A 19,767-nucleotide genomic window follows, 5' to 3' on the forward strand; every position below is an offset into this window, starting at 1 on the left:
AGTTGGGAGTGTGAATAGATGAGGTCAAAGAGGCAGCGAGGGGCCTGAATTTGAAGAATCCTATAAACTACTATGAAGACTTCTCAGTGGAAGCTATTAGAAGGTTCCAAGCAAGGAGCTGCTATTATATTATTTACACACTTTGCAAAGGTCCCTGTGGCTGCTGTGTGGAGAACTAACTGGATGGGGGTAAGGTATGGAGAGAAGAACAGGAATGGAAGCAGGTTGACTGTTTTATCAGGCTATTCCACAGTACAGGTTGTTGCCAAGATGGTAGTGGTTAAATTAGTAAGAAACATTCCAAATCTGTTTATTTGAAAATGCATCGAAACAATAAGATGAAATAATGGATGCCTAGAAGAATGGATAAATGTATAGACAGGTGTTAAGTATAATAAAATAATGGTAGTATATAGATGAGACCTATTTAGATGTTTGCTGTGCAATTCTTTCAGCTTTGTTATATGTTTGAAAATGCTTCTATTAAAATGTTGGGGAAAATCACAAACACATATAAGATTGTTGGTATCAGGGTATATGTCAAAGATTTACTAACAAGTCAGATATAGGCTGTGATGACAAGTCAAAAATGACTTCTAGTTTGGGGTCATGAAAAGCTCTGTATACAGTGATGTCATTTACTGAGCAGAGATGACTGAAAAGAGGAGCGACTTCTATCCTTGGTTTGAGTTTGTTATACTCATTTGTTATTGTTTACTGAGGTATAATTGACATATATTCTAGTTTCAGGTATATAACACAATGATTCACTACTTGTATATATTGGGAAATGATCACTGCAATAAATCATAGTTACCATCCAAGTTTAATATGTTCTTACTAGACATTAAGCAAAGGCGTCAGCTGGATACACCAAGTAAGGTTCAGGCACTAAAGATACAATGTTATATAGAAGAATCAAGTTGTAACCTCATGGAATTCACATTCTTCCACAAGTGATTAGGGCAGTTTGAGAAGTATCAGCATAAAGATGGATTTAAAACCTATGTGACCAGGTGGAAGATATCAAGGATTGGAGGAAAAAACACCAAATACTGAGGCCCAGGTTACTCCAATTTTGTTTTGAGACAGATTTTGGGGGTGAATATACTACACTCTAGATTCTATAGTAGCTTTCTATTATGGTGTAACACACTGCTCAGACACTGAAGTTTTATGGGAGTTTCCCCTTAAAAAACTTTATGTAATCATTCATTCATGCTTTACTCAATAATTTAAAAAAAGAAAATCATTATCAATATCCATGTACTGATTCAGGTTGATAGGTCCATACCTAGAAATACTGTAAGAAACATAACAATATTTCTCTTTAAAAAATAAATATATAAAATAGCACTCTATGACTTTCCATTGTCTGCTTGAACTCAGACCTGTAGACTTTTGTCTGCCTAAACTAGAAAAAGAATTAAACAAAATATATTCACATAAAGCTTTATAGGATTTTAAAAGAAAATCATGAGTCAAGACTTCAACTGGGTATACTCAAAATTAAAATATTACTAACATATCTCCTTTAAAAGTAAATTTTCTAAGTTGTTATTCAAGAAACACCCTCACCTATTTTCTTCATTCTTCAAATGTTTCTTTAATTCCTTCCACCAGGCACAAAAAAAAGAAGAAGAAGGAAGAAATGAAGGAAGAGGAGGAAAAGGGGGAACAGGAGGAGAAGGAGAAGAGGTAGACTGGGAGAAAAAAATAAGTAAAAGGAAAATCTTTTTTTTTTTTTTTTTTTTTTTTTTCCTAACACTCAAAAAACAAACTGGGAGTTCCTATTGTGGCTCAGAGGAAACAAACCTGACTAGTATCAGGTTCAATCCCTGGCCTCACTCAGCGGGTTAAGGGTCTGGCATTGCCACCAGCTGTGGTGTAAGTCACAGATGACATGCAGATCTGGCATTGCTAAGGCTGTGGCGTAGGACAGCAGCTGCAGCTCTGTTTCAACTCCTAGCCTGGCAACTTCCATATGCCATGGGTACAGCCCTAAAAAAAAACAAAACCAATGAAAACAAACAAACAAACGGCACAAATCTCTTATGGACTGCAGGAATGCCAGAAGCAAATACTACAGGAAACACACATTCTATATACACAAGCTCCTTCATTACTGTATATGTATCCAGATAGAGGCAACGTATGTACATATCCATATTTTTATTATCAAAGTTGCTCTTTTATACAGGCTGCTCAAGCATGTGATGACTAGGATTGTTCCTTTTGTATAATCATGACCTTTTCTTTTTCTTTAAGATACGCTTTTTTCACCTTTTTCTGCTTTAAGACATCCTTTTATTTTATGGTCCACATGTTGCCTAGAATCAAAGGTTATTCAAACAAAGCCAATTCAAACGTGATGTTATTGCATAGTTGCAAGAAGAAATTTCAGGTTACTTATATGCAATTTAAGTTCAGAAATGGACTACACATGGCTACGATAATGAGCCCATTACTGAAAGAAGCACTTTAGCAAAATGTATAAACCTGTATGAGACTGTACATCTGCACTACGCACACACATCATCTTTATCTCCCCCAAATATCATAATGCCATTTTCATTTTAGAACATTTCAGGATTAAAGATAAGAAATGATTTTCATCTTAGAAACATCTTTTCACCAGTACTGTAAAATTATCAAATTGACACAATATATGGGATATAGATGTAATCAATGATGGTTGATATTAGTTCCCTGTAAATGATTATAAAGCCATGTTCTTATTTAAAAATAAAGGAAATCTGGAGAACAAAGGCTAAACTCAATACATAGTCTCATATACGATAGTAAAGAAACATCTGCATTGGGTTAATTAATTTGTATCAAATGAAATACTCTTTATTTACATCCCAAATAGAAAAGTTTGTCTGTAGTTCTCAACTAACTTAATATTTATTCTTTACAGATTCCTACAGACATAAGTTAAGGAAAAATCATAAATAATATTAGTGCATATCTTCCCTGAGAATGCAAAACTCTAACATTTTTCATATACTATAAAAATGCACATATAAATAACCCACCAAGCAAATTTCAATGCAAATCTATGTATCATTTGTCACTGAATAAAATTAATTTCTGTGTCTAGCACAAGGAGAGTCAGTATATCTTTGAAATGGTACAAGCTTTTCTAAATTTGAAATTCATGGGGAGAATAAGCACATACTTCTAAGAAAGATAATAAGTAAACAGAAATCATAGAATCCTGGAAGCACAAGAAAGCTTAGAGATCCTACAAACCAAACCTCTCATTACATATGTGAACATGCAATCCCAGTGTGTTGAAACAGCCTAGAGGGCAGTGTTGTCTACATCCCAAATTTTCAACAATCCCCATGGAGGGGCTGTCATCATAGGGAGTAAAGCAAAGGCAATCCAATGTCAAATGTATGACTTATGTACTAATTCTGTGAGCGTGCACAGCTTTCATTGCTTTTAACACAGTAGATGCTACACGCAAAAACTAGGGTCACACACACAAAAATGTAATATTACCTTTTCAACTCCTCAAACCAGGACATTTTTCACTACTATGGCTTTTGCTATACACAGCTATTGCCTAGACATGATCTACCCCTTTACCTTCTAATGTTAAATCAGAACAAAGGTCCTAGGTGTATCTGTGAAGCAGGAGGGGCAAGGTGGGGAGAGAAGGAAGGACGGGAGAGAGGGAAATAAGGGAGAGAGCCAGGATAGGAGGAGGGAGGGAAGGAAAGGAATGATGTCTTGCTACTGCTGTTCCAGCAAGCTGGTTAATTGCATTTGTTTCATATATCTCCAAACACCCTGGTACATTAATTACATTCTGTAACACCAAGCTCTTCCGATTCCCTCTGTCACTTCCACTGAGCAATTTAATTGTATTCCTCCTAGCTACACAATGACTCAAAAAAAAAAAAAAAAAAAAAACCCTGGTGATAAATCTGTAGTTTAATATATACTTTATACATGCATTTCTGGTATTGAAATATATAAGTTCATGCCTTATGAAGATATATTATCCAAAAAGTTATATCAAAGCCTTCTTATCATGACAGTCAAAACCTTTGGATAAATATTTTGTTATGGTGATATAAATGTATTACAAAGGTAAGGGCATTGAAAAAGAAAATGTCTGCTGAATGATTAGATATGATTATAGATATTATGACAGTGTAATTCGCAGAGATTGATTCCTATACATCTACTACTTAGAAGGGAGGAAAAAAAGCAGTGTGCCCACATGAATGCCTTCCCTACTATCGCTGGGGGGCATAGGTACTCATGTAGTCCAGGATTGAAAACAGCCACTTGACAGTAGGTAAACTCATCTGTATTGCCTCATGTTTATAGAAAGGCTTCCTTTTTGAGTCTGATACACTGGGCTCTGTGCAGGAGCAGCAGCTGCCAGGAACAAAGTTAGCTCCTACAGGCAGGCAAAAATATGCAGTGTCCCAAATAATGACTTCGTCCACAATGCAAATGCTGGAGGAAAGTTTATGTAGCAACAAGCTACTATAATGGCTCAAATATTTGGACCAATACACCTCTGATTCTTTACAAGTTCAGTAGTTAAAAATCTAAAGTACCACAGTCCACACATGCAGGCTAAAATATCATGCTCTAATCTTCTCCTTAGAAAAACAGATGTAAAAAATTTCCATTGATGTAAAAATTAAAGTCACTAAAAGGTTAATACCAAATGTTCTTTTGACTTTCTTCTTTGGAACAAATAAACAAACAAAAAAGCATGTTAATGATTACTTCCACTCATCATTCAAAAGAGCTACCAAAAAAGGGGGGGATTTTGCAATCCTCCCACAGGAAACTGACATCCTGTGAAAATATCCCAGGAAACCAGATCTGAACAAAAGACAGGGAAATCGGAGGCAGAATGCTGTTTGACAGACTGACTCAACCTAGAGGGAGACACCTACAGCACCTGTTTCAGATCCCCATTGTGTTTGCCACTGGGGACTGAGCAGTGCTCCCTGCCCACATCCAGCCCACAGCTTCTGCTTCTCCCTTCCTGGAGCCTCGCCCAGTCTTACTTTTGACAGTTTTCTCCCTACAATCTAAATTCTTCATTCGGATTTCAGACTAGGAAAGCACTTACCAGCAGGCAGGTGATACACATTGATCCCTGAGGTACCCTGTCTCAAATTCCTAACCCAGGGAACCTTCACTGGGGTGTCTATTACTTCACTTGAATTTCTAAAGCCTAAGTTCAGGTACATGAGCAAACCCCAAATAGAGAGAAGCACAAGAGTATTAGACTCGTTCAAGAGATTTGCTTTCATATTTCTTCTAACAAAATGAGCCCAGCATTTATTATCTAACTCTTCAATTAAATCAGTAAATTACAACAATAGGTGATTCCTAACACGTTCCACTTGCAGCAGTTTAGAAACAAAAGATTTAAAACCTCTGCCCCCCAAAAGCTTCCATGCCCGGCCAAAAGGATCCAAGAGATATAATGTCATTTTCTTTATAGCCCACATCCGACTCAAATGTTTTATGGGGGAAAACAGCATAAAAGCATTTTCACTTACCGTCAACTCGAACATACAAAAATCCACAGAGCAGTAGTTGTGTAAACATCAGCCGACTCATTTTGACATATTAAAAAGGATCCAGATTAAGAAACCAATCCCAGAGAGCAAAAGTACAAAAATAAGTATCAAAAAAAGAGGTAGGTCCAAAGTTTAGTCTTTCCTAGCTGCTAATTAAAGTCAAGAAGAGCAAATGGCAAGATCAGAAGAGGTTAGTGGAGAGGTCTTGAATGGGACACCTTTAGATCCATCCAAATTAACAGAGGGCACTCCAAAGGCTGCTGTATTTCCACTCTCTGGCTCCCTAAATTCCCACGAATTCGGCCCAGCCAGGATTATTCAAGTGTTTCTAACCCTCTCTCCTCAGGCTCCATGGCAATCCAAAGCCAAGTTCATTCTTCACAAGTCAAGAAGATGAAGGGGGAGGAAAAAAGACCTAATTCCTAGAAAGTGTTCCACAAAGTTGCCAGCGCGCTGCCGAAAAAACATTGGTCTGCCTACTGCTTTTCTTTCCCCTGGTCTCCGTCTCGGTAGCAGCTCCACGTCCAGAGTTTTTTCACTTAACTTCCATAATAAGGATGTGTCAAAGCAACACTTTGCTGGCGGGCCGATTTGGCGGGCCTCTCCTTTGCAACCTCGTTGCCTCCCTCCACCTCTCTCGTTTCCAAAAGAGAGGCAAAGAGAAATCGGGACGAGTCGGGTGGAGAATCCGAACTCCTACGTGGTGGGGCAGCAGGGAGGGAAGAAGGGAGGGGCAGGGCTGAGGCTGCGGCCACCCCCCGTGGTGCCGCCTCGGAGCGGCTGAGAACCCGGGCGGCTGCAGGCGAGAGCAGAACGGGGCGGGTGAGCTCTGGAGCGAGTGAGAAGGGGAGCGCGCGGTCCAGCCGCCCGCCCGGGTCCAGCCGCCGGTCCCCCTGGTCCGGCCACCGCCGCTGCTCCCGCGGCCGCGCAGCAGAGTGTCAGCCTCCTCCTGCAGCTGCCGCGGGTGGAAGGACTTAAAGGAGGGAAGGCGAGGAGGCGGGAGGGGAGGGGAGGAATGAAAGCTGCCTGGAGTCTGCCCCGGGGAGGGGGGCGGGGGGTGATGGGGGGTGAGCGGAGCCTCCACCTCCACACTCCGCCACCCTCCCGCGCAGGGGGCGCCAGCCTGCTGGGCGGTGGGGGGAGGGGGGAGCTGGAGAGCGAAGAGTCCGCGCGGGACGGAAATTAACAAATTCGGAGCCCAAGCCACGGGTCAACTCCTTCCCCTTATCCGCGTCTCCTAGTCTCCCCCTCCTTCCCGCCTCGGGAGGGGATAGGTGGGCTCTAGCCTCCTGCTCCTCGCCACGTCCCCGTTTAATGGGCAGGTAATTTTCTCGGTGAGTGATTTCATGGAAGCCCTTCCTAATTATTCATCCCTCCGTCTGCCGGAGATGCACGCGCTTTCTGGAAAAAGAACATCCTCCAGGACCCAGGGCGCAGCCTCATTACCCGTTAGAATCACACAAACATTCACTCTTCACCTTTTAGCAAAATGAGAACCTGAAGGGGAGGGAGAAGAAGGAAACAATATAACCACCTTTTGGAGCGGAAAGGTTGTGTGGGGGGTGCTTCCTCCGTCGTTAAGGGGGCATAAGAAAAAAGGGTGTGTGTGTACAGAAATCTCTAGCCTCTACTGGCTTGTTTTAACCAAGATCTATGGGCCCCTGAGGAATCTCGCGGGGAGGGGGGAAGGGGTGGCATCCCCTCTTCTGTTACTCAGTTGCCTTATGACCCCTCAAAAATGAGTTTGACGCCGGATGGTGGGATGTTAGGGAGTTTAGCAGGAAGAGCTTTGGATGGAGAGACGGGATCTGGAGCTTCGGGGCAGGGGCGGTACCCGAAGTCCTTACCCTCGTAGACTAGCACCTCTGAAAGGAAATTCGGAAAATACAAGAATAGGGGAAAGCTGAAAACCCAACTGAGCTGAGAGAAGCTCAAAAACGGCCGAATTCCAACCCAAAGATGACAAAACCCTGAAAATTAAGGCAGAACCCACCAAGTGAATGCTATTCAGGACAGGAAATGAATACGGAAGGCCACGTTAGATCATAGGGATGCTGGTGTTTGCGATGCGGCCGGTGAGGCAGAGCCCACGTGTGATCACAGGCTCGCTCGTAGCTGTTTGATGCTTGTTCGGGTGATTACAAGGCGGGTTATGAGAACTCACGCAGGTTTCCGAGCCGGGCTAAAAACTGGATGGTGAGTCTTTAGTTCCCCCTACTGGAAAATACTAGAAAAGATTCTGTTTGTGGCCTCGTAAAGTAGTTTGAAGAGGAGCCTTTGTTTGGTGGTACATTTTGGTGTTGCCATTTAAGGTAGATCTCCCTCGCCTAATGTGGACGTACTACTGTGTTGGCAAGAAATGGTCAGTGACACTCAGATAATTAGGAGAGTTGTTAATGGCACCTCTGCATGCTTGAAAATTATGGTAATGAAATAGTCTTGCAAAGGAATAAAACAAGCCGCTCTGGTGAAGCATTAAGAGTAAGTTCAGCTCACGTTTGATCTACATTATTTAGTTTTTAAAAAGTGCATTAGAGTGCTGAAGTTAAATCACTTGAATTCTCACAGTAATGATTCTAAATGTATTATTCCTTTACCGCCTTATTTAAAAAAAAAAAAAAAAGGCTTAACAAGTTCACATCGGTTTTTTTTAAGGGCCAAGTCTAATTTAAATGATATGGTGGTCATGGAAAACCCTAAAAGGTGTTGGATTAACATCGCTATTATTTATCTTTAATATTGCCAAATAATTGATAACTCTTTAAAACTTTTATTTTAAAAATCCTATCTTGATTTAAAGTCAGGAATTACAAAGTCTACTTCATTTCTCTAAATAATGTACCACCACCACCATCATCCCCCAAGTCTCTTATCTCAATCAAATTTCTTCACATGGGTACAATAAAAAGTATTCTGAAAGTTAAAGTCTCCCTAATATTAATGCAGAAATTAACAAATCATACAGACTTAAAGCTCTTTAATTTTAAGATAGATCTCAGAAAGGAAGATATTGCAACATTTCACCTGGAAGAGTTTTTTTCCCGGCCACACATTTACAGGGCAAAAACGAGATTCGACTGACTGTTTGTTAGACTCCATATCTTACAGATGCCTTTCCTTAGGTGATCTATAAAATCACTCAGAGGCAGAAAGGTGTGTGTGGAAAGCAGAGGATTAGGTTGGAGGAGAATGGCCTGGCAATGGCTATTGTCCTCTAGGGCAGAAAAATGTTGTCTAATATCTCACAGAAAGTTGTCCTTGTGCGGAGTGTGACAGATGACCTCATACAGAGAAAAGGTTTATTGAAGAGGCATCTCTTTGGTTATATTTATTTGGCATTTTGGGCCATTTTGCATTCATATTTTACCTTCAAAAAGTGACAAAGCACACCAGTGATTTCAGTCTGGGGCCATTTTTTTGCTCTCCATATCTACATTATGTTATAATGTCTATAACAAAGGGATTTGGAGCGTCTCATGTGTTCTCCTGTTCTTGAAGATAAGTTTATAAATTATGTTTAAAATGAATATTTTGTCATTATGTCATTTGATATGAAATGTGATCAAGGAAAACTAAGGACCTTACATACTAGAATCTCATACTAAGTGATGGTTCAAGAGTATGACTGAAACTCTCACGCTAGCAGCTACTAGAAAAGTCCAAGACAGAAACGTCATTTGAACAACAATAAAGCCAAGGGGAACAAAGACACCACCTTCTAGGAGGTTTGATAAGATCTGTATTAGACAAAGTTTACATTTCAGTTAAATTTAACACACTTTTAGTGAGCATTGTCTATGGAAGAAAAGGATTTTCTCACTCTAAGTTTTTCTAAAAGGAAACTCTTTAAAACCTGAACATTCTAGTAGAAGATGGAAATTCAATTTTAGCAGTGCTTTAGCTAAAAAATACGTTTAGGTTTTCATTAAGACAAAACCAGAAATGGCTTAGAACAGTGAAGCCTCCCGCCGTCAAATTAGAAGGTTTAAGATCCAGAAAATTAAATAGGCTATTGGCTTCAATATCTTTCCAAATATCAATTGTTTTTCTTCTCTAAACAAGCAGCTGAATAGAAATGTACGTGGAAATCTGGGCTTCTTTTATGTAAAACCTGGAATGGCATCATTATGTGCCCAAGATGTGCCTACCAGATAAATATATATTTTAATACATCTAAAGACAACTGTGTGAAGTTCCCGTCATGGCTCAGTGGTTAAAGAACCCTACTAGTATCTATGAGGATGCAGGTTCAATCCCTGGTCTCACTCAGTAGGTTAAGGATCCGGCACTGCTGTGAGCTATGGAGTAGGTTGAAGACGAAGCTCAGATGCCAAGTTACTGTGGCTGTGGTATAGGCTGGAAGCTACAGCTCCGATTCGACTCCTAGCCTGGGAACCTCCATATGCCTGAAGTGCAGCCCTTAAAAAAAAAAAAAGATGGAGACAACTGTAAGAAATTATAATTGGAGTTCCCGTTGTGGCTCAGTGGTTAACAAATCTGACTAGGAACCATGAGGTTGTGGGTTCGAGCCCTGGCCTCGCTCAGTGGGTTAAGGATCCCACATTGCCGTGAGCTGTGGTGTAGGTTGCAGACGAGACTCGGATCCCACATTGCTGTGGCTATGGCATAGGCCAGCGGCTACAGCTCTGATTAGACCCCTAGCCTGGGAACCTCCATATGCCTCCGAATGGCCTTCTTTGTGGATGCACTTCTGAGTTGGCATTCCTGGAGAACAATAAAATACTCACCTGAAGACAATCTGCACACTATAAGATATAAAATATTAAATACTTCTTTTCCATACCAGATTCCCCAAGGATGTGGTACAATCTAAAAAACCTCAGTCCTTTATTTTTCCCACATGTGCTCATTATAGTTGCATACCTAGGTAAATCAATTGATCCATGATAATAATTTTAATATCTACTACAATGTGATAAGCACTTGCTGTATGTCAGGACCTGTTCTAGTTTTTAAAAATTCACTGAATCGTTTAAGTCCTATAAGAGCCTTATGTGGTTGATATTATTTCCATTGTACTGATGTGAAAACTAAAGTTTAGCTTTCTAACCCAAATTTCTAAAAAGTGCCATCTTCCTTTGGATCAAGACCGCTCTACAAAATCTATGCTTCTGAGTGTCAGCCTATGCTTCCTGGGATTATTTAAAAGCATCTTCCACATTGTAGACATATGGTAAAACTTTATTAAATTGCTTTGATAGATCAGTTTAAAATCTGATACACCAAAACCTACAGAAATAAATAATCAGTTTTTGTTTCCAAAATAGAAGAATCTTTTTCATAGCCAAAAGACCACCATTTGTTTTTTGGGGTTTTTTGTTTGTCTTTTGTCTTTTTAGGGCCACACCCACGGCATATGGAGGTTCCAGGGATAGGGGTCTAATTGGAGCTGTAGCTGCTGGCCTATGCACAGCCACGGCAATGCTAGATCTGAGCCGTGCCTGCAAACTACACCACAGTTCATGGCAATGCTGGATCCTTAACCCACTGAGCGAAGCCAGTGATGGAACTTAAAACCTCATGGTTCCTAGTCAGATTTGTTTCTGCTGCGCCACGACGGGCACTCCCAAGACCACAATTTGTTATTAGTTCAGTTTGAATTTTTCTGTATAAGATTGTCATACCATACCATACAGGAACACTCCATAAATGTATGGGTTACGATGAACAAAAGGACACAGGACAATTAAAATAATTGAAGCATTGAAAATCCACATCAGAGAACGATGACTCATTTGTGCTTAGGTTATTTTTTTTATTACTCCCCAACTAGTTTCAAAATGATATAAGGGAGCCAAGATAAACTGCATACTGTTCTTCTGAAATGAGTTCTAAATACTAATTTCAATCAATTCATTTTCAATATTCACTATTACTTCTCTGTATGTAATGTCTGCTTATCTATGTTTCTATCTGTGATTAATACTTTGTGTACATTACATGGAGTTATTAAAATATTCAGTTTTTAGAGATCTGAGGGTTAAGTTGACTGAAATGTAGCAGTATTTCACAAAAACAAAGTGTTTACTGCCAAATACCATCACTCATAGTCAAGAAGGATTTTTCTTTTTTTTAGAAGTAAAATAAATTTGGAAAATTGTTTTCTATCTTGACTGAAAATTTTGGAGATACTTTCAAAATTAACTTTGGATTAAATAAAATATTATGGTAAATAATAGATAATAATGAGACATAATTTCTCTAAGTATGTATCCTAAAAGTTGGAATTTTTAAAAACACGTAAAAGTATCTTAGAGTTCCAGTGATGAGATTTTATTTCCATAAGGTCAGTACTCCTTATCCTGAGGTTGTCTGTTTTCCCCCCCTCTCCATTTAAGTAATCCGTGAAACCACAACCTAGGCCACAAATTATAAAGTAGGTCTTTTGTAGGGAAGATAACCTCTCATCTAGATTCTGAAAGTGTTTTTAAAATAAGCAAAATTGTCAGCTTCTCAAAGATACAAATTATTTACAGGTGCAACTCTATCTTTGTGGCCTCTTACCATGACAAGCTAAGCTTCTTATCTGTTCAGTCTTTTTCTGTCTGTTATTTTATCACCTCTATTTAAAGCACTCAAGTTCTTATTTTAGTATATAGCCTAATTTCAATGATGTTAAATAATACACTTTTTGCTATTTTTATGCCACAACATCATGAACCCAGGAAAATCCCTTTGATTTTTTGCCAAACTATTCCAAGTCCATCTGTTCCAATCTGGGTTTGTGTAATTGAATTTTAGCAATGCGTAACTGTGATCCTAATAGGGAGGTTTTTTTTGTTTTTTGTTTTTTTAAATCCAGAGCAGAATTTTTTGTTGTTCTTAAAAAGAAGGGGTTGTCAAAGATTGAGGAAAAGATTTATCATACCTATATATCCCCAATTCTTTCAGATATCTGTTCAATGAATTGTCTTTTAGACTATTTAATAATGGATTCTTCAAATTTGAAAGAAGTTTCTTATTCTCTCTTACGATAATATCATGGAATTAATCCAAGGGCACGTGTAATCCAATTGAACTGCCTAGGGTTCTGTCATACAGGAGAACAAATCTGTTTGGGAAGAGATTCTGATTTTCTTCCAATATCAAAATTATCTTATTTCTGCCTGATAAAATACCTTCTGACTGCCTGTGGAGTACTTGAAGTCTTTTTACAGTAAATATTAAGTTTTTAGTTGTTACATACCAGCAGGGAGTGTAGGCAATATGATTTTGCTTTAAAAAAATGAGAGCTTTGAATACATATTCTCTTACTACAGTGATAAAATGAAATATAGGGAAGAAATTGTCATGGTTCAAGTTTAGAAAAGAACCTGCAAAGAAAGGAATGATAAGACATAGAAAACACTTCATATCAAAATATTTCAGTTTGGATAAAAGTCTTTCTTAAGCAGGTCCACTGATTAATCTTTTATTTAGCAAAAAGCAGTATAGGAATAAGTAATTTTTCACTTTCTGAATAATTTAGGCTTCCCTTTTATACACCAATAATAATGTGAAGAGATCAAAAAACTAAATAGTTAATATTGAAAAATGCTAGGGCAGTTTTTGACAATTTCATATAAATTGTATGATCCTCCTATCAAATTGGCTTCCTCTTAGTTTCAACATACTTCATTTTCAATAATTCTTTCTATTTACTAGGAATATAAAATTTAAAGCTGTTTACGTTGTACCTAATATAAGATATATTGAGCATTTAAATAGTTTATTGTTTTTAGCAATGAGAGAAAATTTCACCAAATCCGTATTCTTTAATTTTTCATTTTCTGAAGACTATTCATCTATGATCTTTTCCTTCAGCAACCTGGCAATCATGAATGTTTGAGGCACTGATTGGTAGAGACAGGGTCAATGAAAATTATGTAGTATGATGAGCATTGAGGGATTTTTTTCAGCTGCTTTCTACACCTGGCTTAAGTCCAGGTTATTCCTTCCCTATTATTCTGTTTCTCCCTTCTCCACTTACCACCAAACACACACATTAAAAAGACATTATATCATAAAGTTAGAATGACATTTATGGGGGTTTTGGTAGTCTATTTCCAAGCCATGGTTCTAAATCATGTTTAAATTATCCAAAAGAGATGAAAACATTTTATGTTAAGACTTACAGGGATTTTACAGTATTCTTCAGTAAACCATTCACTCATCATCGGGAAAATTTTAATCATCCCCAATCTAACTGTGAAGTAGTTCTACATTTCTACCTCATTTTCTCTCCAAGGAAAAGGAATGATGAATGAGTATCTAGTTGGAGAAAACTTAGAGCATGCTGGCTTATAGCTAGAGTTCTGGAACAAACAGATCTGGATTCTAATCTTGGTTCTGCCAGTTACAGCATGATCTTAACAATTACCTCAACTATAAAACAAAAATAGTGCCTTTTCAGAAGGGTATATGAGTGATGAATTTAAAGAACTTGGCACAAGTGTACATCTTAATTGATTTCCAACACTTAGCATGGTTGGAGTGTACTTAATGAATCTCCATCATGGTGGCAGAGACAAAGCTCTATGTTAACCTAGCATCATTGCCTTTCCTTCTTCCACAAAGAGCCTGGCTCAGTTTTCTAGCCTTGCAAGCAGATTAGATCATATGACTGAGATGTGGCCAAGGAACTGCAGGCACTTTGGGGAATGACCTCTAAAATACCTTTACACCACCCCAAACACTCTATTGTATTACTCCTTGGATGGCCAAACCCTGTGGAAAACACCAAGCCACTAGATGGAATAAATGACTCTCACAATAAGTATAGAGAACAAAAGATCTCTCTCAAATGCTTTACACTGAATTGAACAATAAATAACTTGTAACGCATAAAATTATTGAAGTTTTAGTATTCTTTGTTTTAGCACTTAGCCTATTCTGACAGATATAGTCAGCTATTTTGAATATTGCCTTAAGTTTAGATGGACATGTGGTCAGATCCTTCTTAGGACATTGAACCATGATTAACATTATAAAAGTACTTAATTTTTAAAAGAGCTACTATGTAGCAAGCACCGCAGTAAGCCTTTTATATTGATTGTCTTATTGAATTATAGCAAAGCATATGAAAATAGTAGTATTTTCAGTCCCATAGTTCACAGTAATTAACAAAAGCTCAGATTGAGGAATAAACTTTGAAAGTGTCATAATTTGAAGCTGAGACACGTTCACTGTCAACAAATCCTATGGTATCAACCAGGGTAGACTAAGTTCTAAGGCAGAGTTTGTCAACCTTTTTTTCACTGTTACCCCTCTAAGGTGCATTTTTAGATATTTTTGTCCTAATAAGTTCCCCATAAAATTTAATACCATAGATATTGTACCTATGTTTATGCATTGTATATATATAATTCATACATAAAAAGAGTAAGGGTTTTTTTTTTTTTGTTTTGTTTTGTTTTTGTTTTTTTTGCCTCTCAAACGCGTTTTCACATTGAGGATGCATAGTCTACAAGTATAAATAATTTCCAAGTCTCAAGCAATGAGAGTTGTTTCCTCCTATGTTGTGAGTCTATTGGAGACTTTTGCTCTACACGATCCTCATTCCAAGGTAGGTTGCTGGAGCATCACTTTCTGAACAAATGGAAAAGCTGTTGGATTCTTTGGCTAGAAACAAATTACACTTATCTCCTATATTTCATTGCCAAAGCAAGACGCAATACCCGCCTCCTCCCCCTTTGTGAATGGAAGGGAGCTGGAAACATTTGTTGATGAACTCTATCTACCATCCCACATAGGCATCTCCGGCAGATTTCCTTGTTTTGCAAGGAATTCCTTAAATTCCTTATGGCCATTATAGGTTATTGCAGGTTAAAGAGAAACTCTGATTTCTTATTATATGTTTTGGTACTGGGTTGAGTAGTGTCTTCCAAGTTCACGTTCACCTAGAACCACAGAATATGTCCTTGTTTAGAAATAGAATCTTTCAAATTTAATCAAGCTAAGATGAGTTCATACTGGATTAGGATGGGCCCTAATGCAATGACTAGTGTCCTTAGAAGAAGAGGAAAATCTGTGTAATAAAGACAAACAAATCCGACTCCATATTAGATCTGCTCCTTTTCCTTTAACTTTAAACTTTTTTCCTCTGTTACTTGTGCATAGTCATCCTGGCTCTGTACCTTTTGTAAAAGGATGCTGCCTATAGCCTGAACTATACAGCATAGCCTATTCTTAAGGCCATGACCTTTAAGAGTGTTACATTTTTAGATTAAAAGGTGCAGAACAAAGATAACATTTGTTTTGTTCCAGGTTTACAGGAACATTGGTAGGTGACCTGACCTACCTGGATAGCTACAAAAACCAATAAGTTTGTAACAATTAACCAGTATCCACCTCCCCTCTCTTGTATAAAAGGAGCCTGAATTCTGACTGAGGGGAGCTGGTTCTTTGAGACCTTAATCTGGCATCTTCTCAGTCTGCTGGCTTTCCTATTAAAAGTTGTTATTCCTTGCCCCAACAACTTGTCTCCCAATTTATTGGCCTGTTATTGCTTATGTGGCAGCAAAATGAACTTGGACTTGCTAACATTTGAACACAGATATGGAAGTCAAAGGGAGAGGATAGCAATGCAAAAAAAATGGCAGAAATTGGAGTTATGCTGCTGTGCACCAAGGAGTGCCTAGAGTCACCAGACCCTGAAAGAAACCAATAAGGATTCTTTCTTAGAGCCTTCAGAGCACAGCCCTTCCAACATCTTGATTTTCTAACCTCTAGAACTGTAAGAGATACATTTCTGTTGTTTGAAGCCCCCAAGTTTGTGGCATCTGTTAGGACAGCCCTAAAAAGTTAATATGGCCATTATAATTTTTCATAAATATAAAATGGGAAAATAAGTCTTTTCTTGTTAAAAGCCAAAAGATGAATGATAGAGGGGTAGAAACCTTGGGAAATAATAGTAAAATGCACTTTAAATCTATTTAAATCAAAAGTTTGTCATATATACATATACTCAAATAGAAACATGTACATCTACATATAAAGGAAACTAGAAGGAAAAACAATTAAAATTTTGAAAGTTTAAAAGATCCATTTTAGAATTTCAGAATTGAATGTTATCTTTAAAACCACTGGAGTCGTGGCGCAGTGGTTAACGAATCCGACTAGGAACCATGAGGTTGCGGGTTCGGTCCCTGCCCTTGCTCAGTGGGTTAACGATCCGGCGTTGCCGTGAGCTGTGATGTAGGTTGCAGATGTGGCTCGGATCCCGCCTTGCTGTGGCTCTGGCGTAGGCCGGTGGCTACAGCTCCGATTCAACCCCTAGCCTGGGAACCTCCATATGCCGCGGGAGCGGCCCAAGAAATAGCAACAACAACAACAACAACAACAACAACAAAAAGACAAAAGACAAAAGACAAAAGACAAAAAAAAAAAAAAAAAAAACCATTTATAGTAATCTCATTATATAGCTCAAGGATAGGAGACCACTTAAATAACAGACACTTTACCATACTCATAAATTAGCCTTCTAAAATATATATTAATTTAACTCAGAGCTTTAGAACTTAGGTGTTGTCTTTTATAAATTGTCATTGTAAGTTCCAGTGCTTTCTGATTATAATTGCATTATACACATATTATCCCATTTTAAAAATCTTTGTTTAATTAAAATCATATCGAAATTTAAAAATAACTCTGTACCATAAAAATGTTAAAGAAATACTAAATAACTGTAGTCTTTATGTGGAAATATTAAATAAAATATTTGGTCCTGCTTTTATTAGTGTTTAGTACTACAGAATGTGTCTTACAAAATGTGGTAAAGGTTATCCCAGAACAAGATTTACACAACAGCCTATGACAGTAAAGGGAAGACTTAAGTCATTTCCTCTGTTGATTTACTTAATATCATCTTAGAGGAAAGGCTTAACTCTCATCTTTTGGGGGGGGCGTGGCACATGGAAGTTCCCAGGGTAGGGTTCACATCGGAGCCACATCAACACAAGATTTGAGCTGCGTCTGCAAACTACACCACAGCTCACAGCAATGCTAGATCCTTAACCCCCTGAGCGAGGCCAGGGATCAAACCTACATCCTCATGGATCCTAGTCGTATTCGTTAACCACTGAGCCATGACAGGAACTCCCTTAAGTCTCATCTTTTTATAGCTTTTCTGAAGAAAAGAATCAGCCAAATTTCAATTTCTATGTCACTAGCCTATTTCCCACATCAGTTTTCTTCTATATTCGCTTTCATAAAAATTTACAACTGAAATACTTTGTATACTTAGAAGATCTCTAAATTATGAAACATATGACTTTTTGGCAACTTTTTCATATGTACATTAGCCCCAGTGAAAGTCATCCAGTCACTGTGATCATTAACAAGTAGCAAGTAGCAATAAACCACGCACACACATAGGCTGGGCCTCTTACATCAAGTTGGAGGAACACAGTCTCATCAGTCTGTTAACTTTCAATCTAAAGCAACATTCATAGCAGAGATTGAAACATATCACAAGTAATATTTATACAGAGAAACATACATGAGACCAAGACCAAAGTCAGAACCAACTTCATAAATAGACATGCTATTTATCAATGATAATTTGCCTCACACTTGGTGATGTCACCAAAACCTCAGTGTGAAAGGGAGATGCTAGAAAGAAGAAAGAAATGATCAAATGTCTTAGAGGCACCAACGTAAGAAAACAAAGAAGTTAGATATTAGAAGATTTGAAAAGGAGGAAAACATTCCACAAATATCTAGTCCCATGCATGGTCACGTGGTGCCAGAGATGGAAGTAAGTAAGAAGCCTCCAACACATAGAACCAGAAAATAAAAGTAGACATGAGATGTCAGATGGTTTTGTAAAGTTTTTGGAGGACTTCAATCAGGGACAGTGAAGAGACTATTCATTATGAACAACGAAATTTGAGGCTCTGAGAAAATTAAGTAACTGACAAAAGAGTGCAAAAATCAGTAAGAGTGCTGAGATCTGACTGACATCAGAATCCATTTCATTTCCACTAAACCATGTTAACTTTTTTAATGTTAATCATTGCTTTCTGGGTATAGAGTATGCAAGACATTTTTTACTTGAGAAAAGCATTGGCAATCAGTGAACTAGGGGATTTCAGGAGCTGTTGCTTGTTTATTTGCCTCAACTAGTTATGAAAAAGAGGAAGGAAGTGAAATAGAAGAAAAGGAAAACAAAGGTGGGAGGACAGAAAAACAGGAGGGTAAGGAAGGAGTGTTTGATAAGCTTGGTTTCACTAAAACAAAAGCTGGAGAAAGTCATGTGATTTGATATTCTTCGGGCTTCTAATTTCACTCCGTAGCTTTCATCACCTCCTCTTTCAGATTTTTTTCTACCCACTTGACTTTTGTCTTGTAGGAAGCTGGGCTGTAATCACACCACAGAACTTTTGAGCCAGCTTAGCTGTAATGTTTCTCTCCACTTAATTAAACATGCCGAGTGGGTCAGAGATTTAGTACTTGACTAAAACCCTTACAAGACTTCTGAGCTTGACGCTGCTTGGCCCCTCAGTGAGCTCTCAAAGCTTAGAGAACTGTGCAAACTGCTGTAGTTTAATACAGTTCCACATCAAGTGTGTGGAGCAGTTTCCCCCTCGTGATTTAGTTTTACGTTTCTTGTCCAATTGATTTTCGCTGCTCTGTATGCTCACTAGGGTGTCGGTCTAGAAATGTCTGTGTGTGCTTTTGCATGAGTTTTGGAAGCAGTTGAGGGATTTAGTGTTAGTGCCTCTCACCTACACAATGCCAGCCTCCTAAAGATGTCACTTTGAGTGTTTGGGCCATCAGCCTGACAAGAGACCTAACTGTATTAGGGACTTCAGGGTGATTCTTGTTTCTTTTTGTAATATGATGTTGTCATCACTATTGTCATCAGAAAGACATATAAGGGGATTTGTAAACATTATTGTTTGTCAGACTTCTATATTAATTTTCCTTGAAATAGTATTGTCTCAACTGAGAAATACAATTATATTTTGCCTTGTCTCCAGAAATGCTTTTAAATTAGAATTGATGTTTAAGCTACATGACTTTTAGCTGCTGATGTAATTCGCTTTTTTATCTGAATGTTTGATAAAGTAGCAGTATGACTCTATTCTTCTAGTTACAAATCCATTAACCCCCTCCCTTAAAAAGCTGTTGCTTTATAGCAGTAGCTTTTACATCAAAGACAAACACCAAAATGTATCTTCTTAATCAAAATGCCCAT

General features: G+C 38.2%; 1 protein-coding gene across 50 annotated transcripts in view; it reads right to left on the reverse strand.

Annotated features, from left to right (window-relative positions):
* ROBO2 (roundabout guidance receptor 2) overlaps positions 1-19,767 on the reverse strand; it is a 1,676,226-nt gene that overhangs the window by 595,756 nt on the left and 1,060,703 nt on the right. For 18 of the 50 annotated variants that reach the window (XM_084991709.1, XM_084991707.1, XM_084991693.1 and 15 more), the window contains exon 1: positions 5,547-6,538. The exons of the other annotated variants lie outside the window; for them this stretch is intronic. In XM_084991709.1, coding sequence (XP_084847835.1) covers positions 5,547-5,607 — 61 coding nt within the window. In that variant the 5' untranslated portion in view covers positions 5,608-6,538. Of the gene's footprint in view, positions 1-5,546; positions 6,539-19,767 lie in introns of those variants that run through there. 50 annotated transcript variants of the gene reach the window in all.

Source organism: Sus scrofa, chromosome 13 (assembly GCF_054392235.1).
Source record: "Sus scrofa isolate SSC_HxYL_T2T_F1_AM1 chromosome 13, Sscrofa_HxYL_maternal_Yorkshire_Landrace_v2.0, whole genome shotgun sequence".
In the NCBI taxonomy this organism is placed as follows: domain Eukaryota; kingdom Metazoa; phylum Chordata; class Mammalia; order Artiodactyla; family Suidae; genus Sus; species Sus scrofa.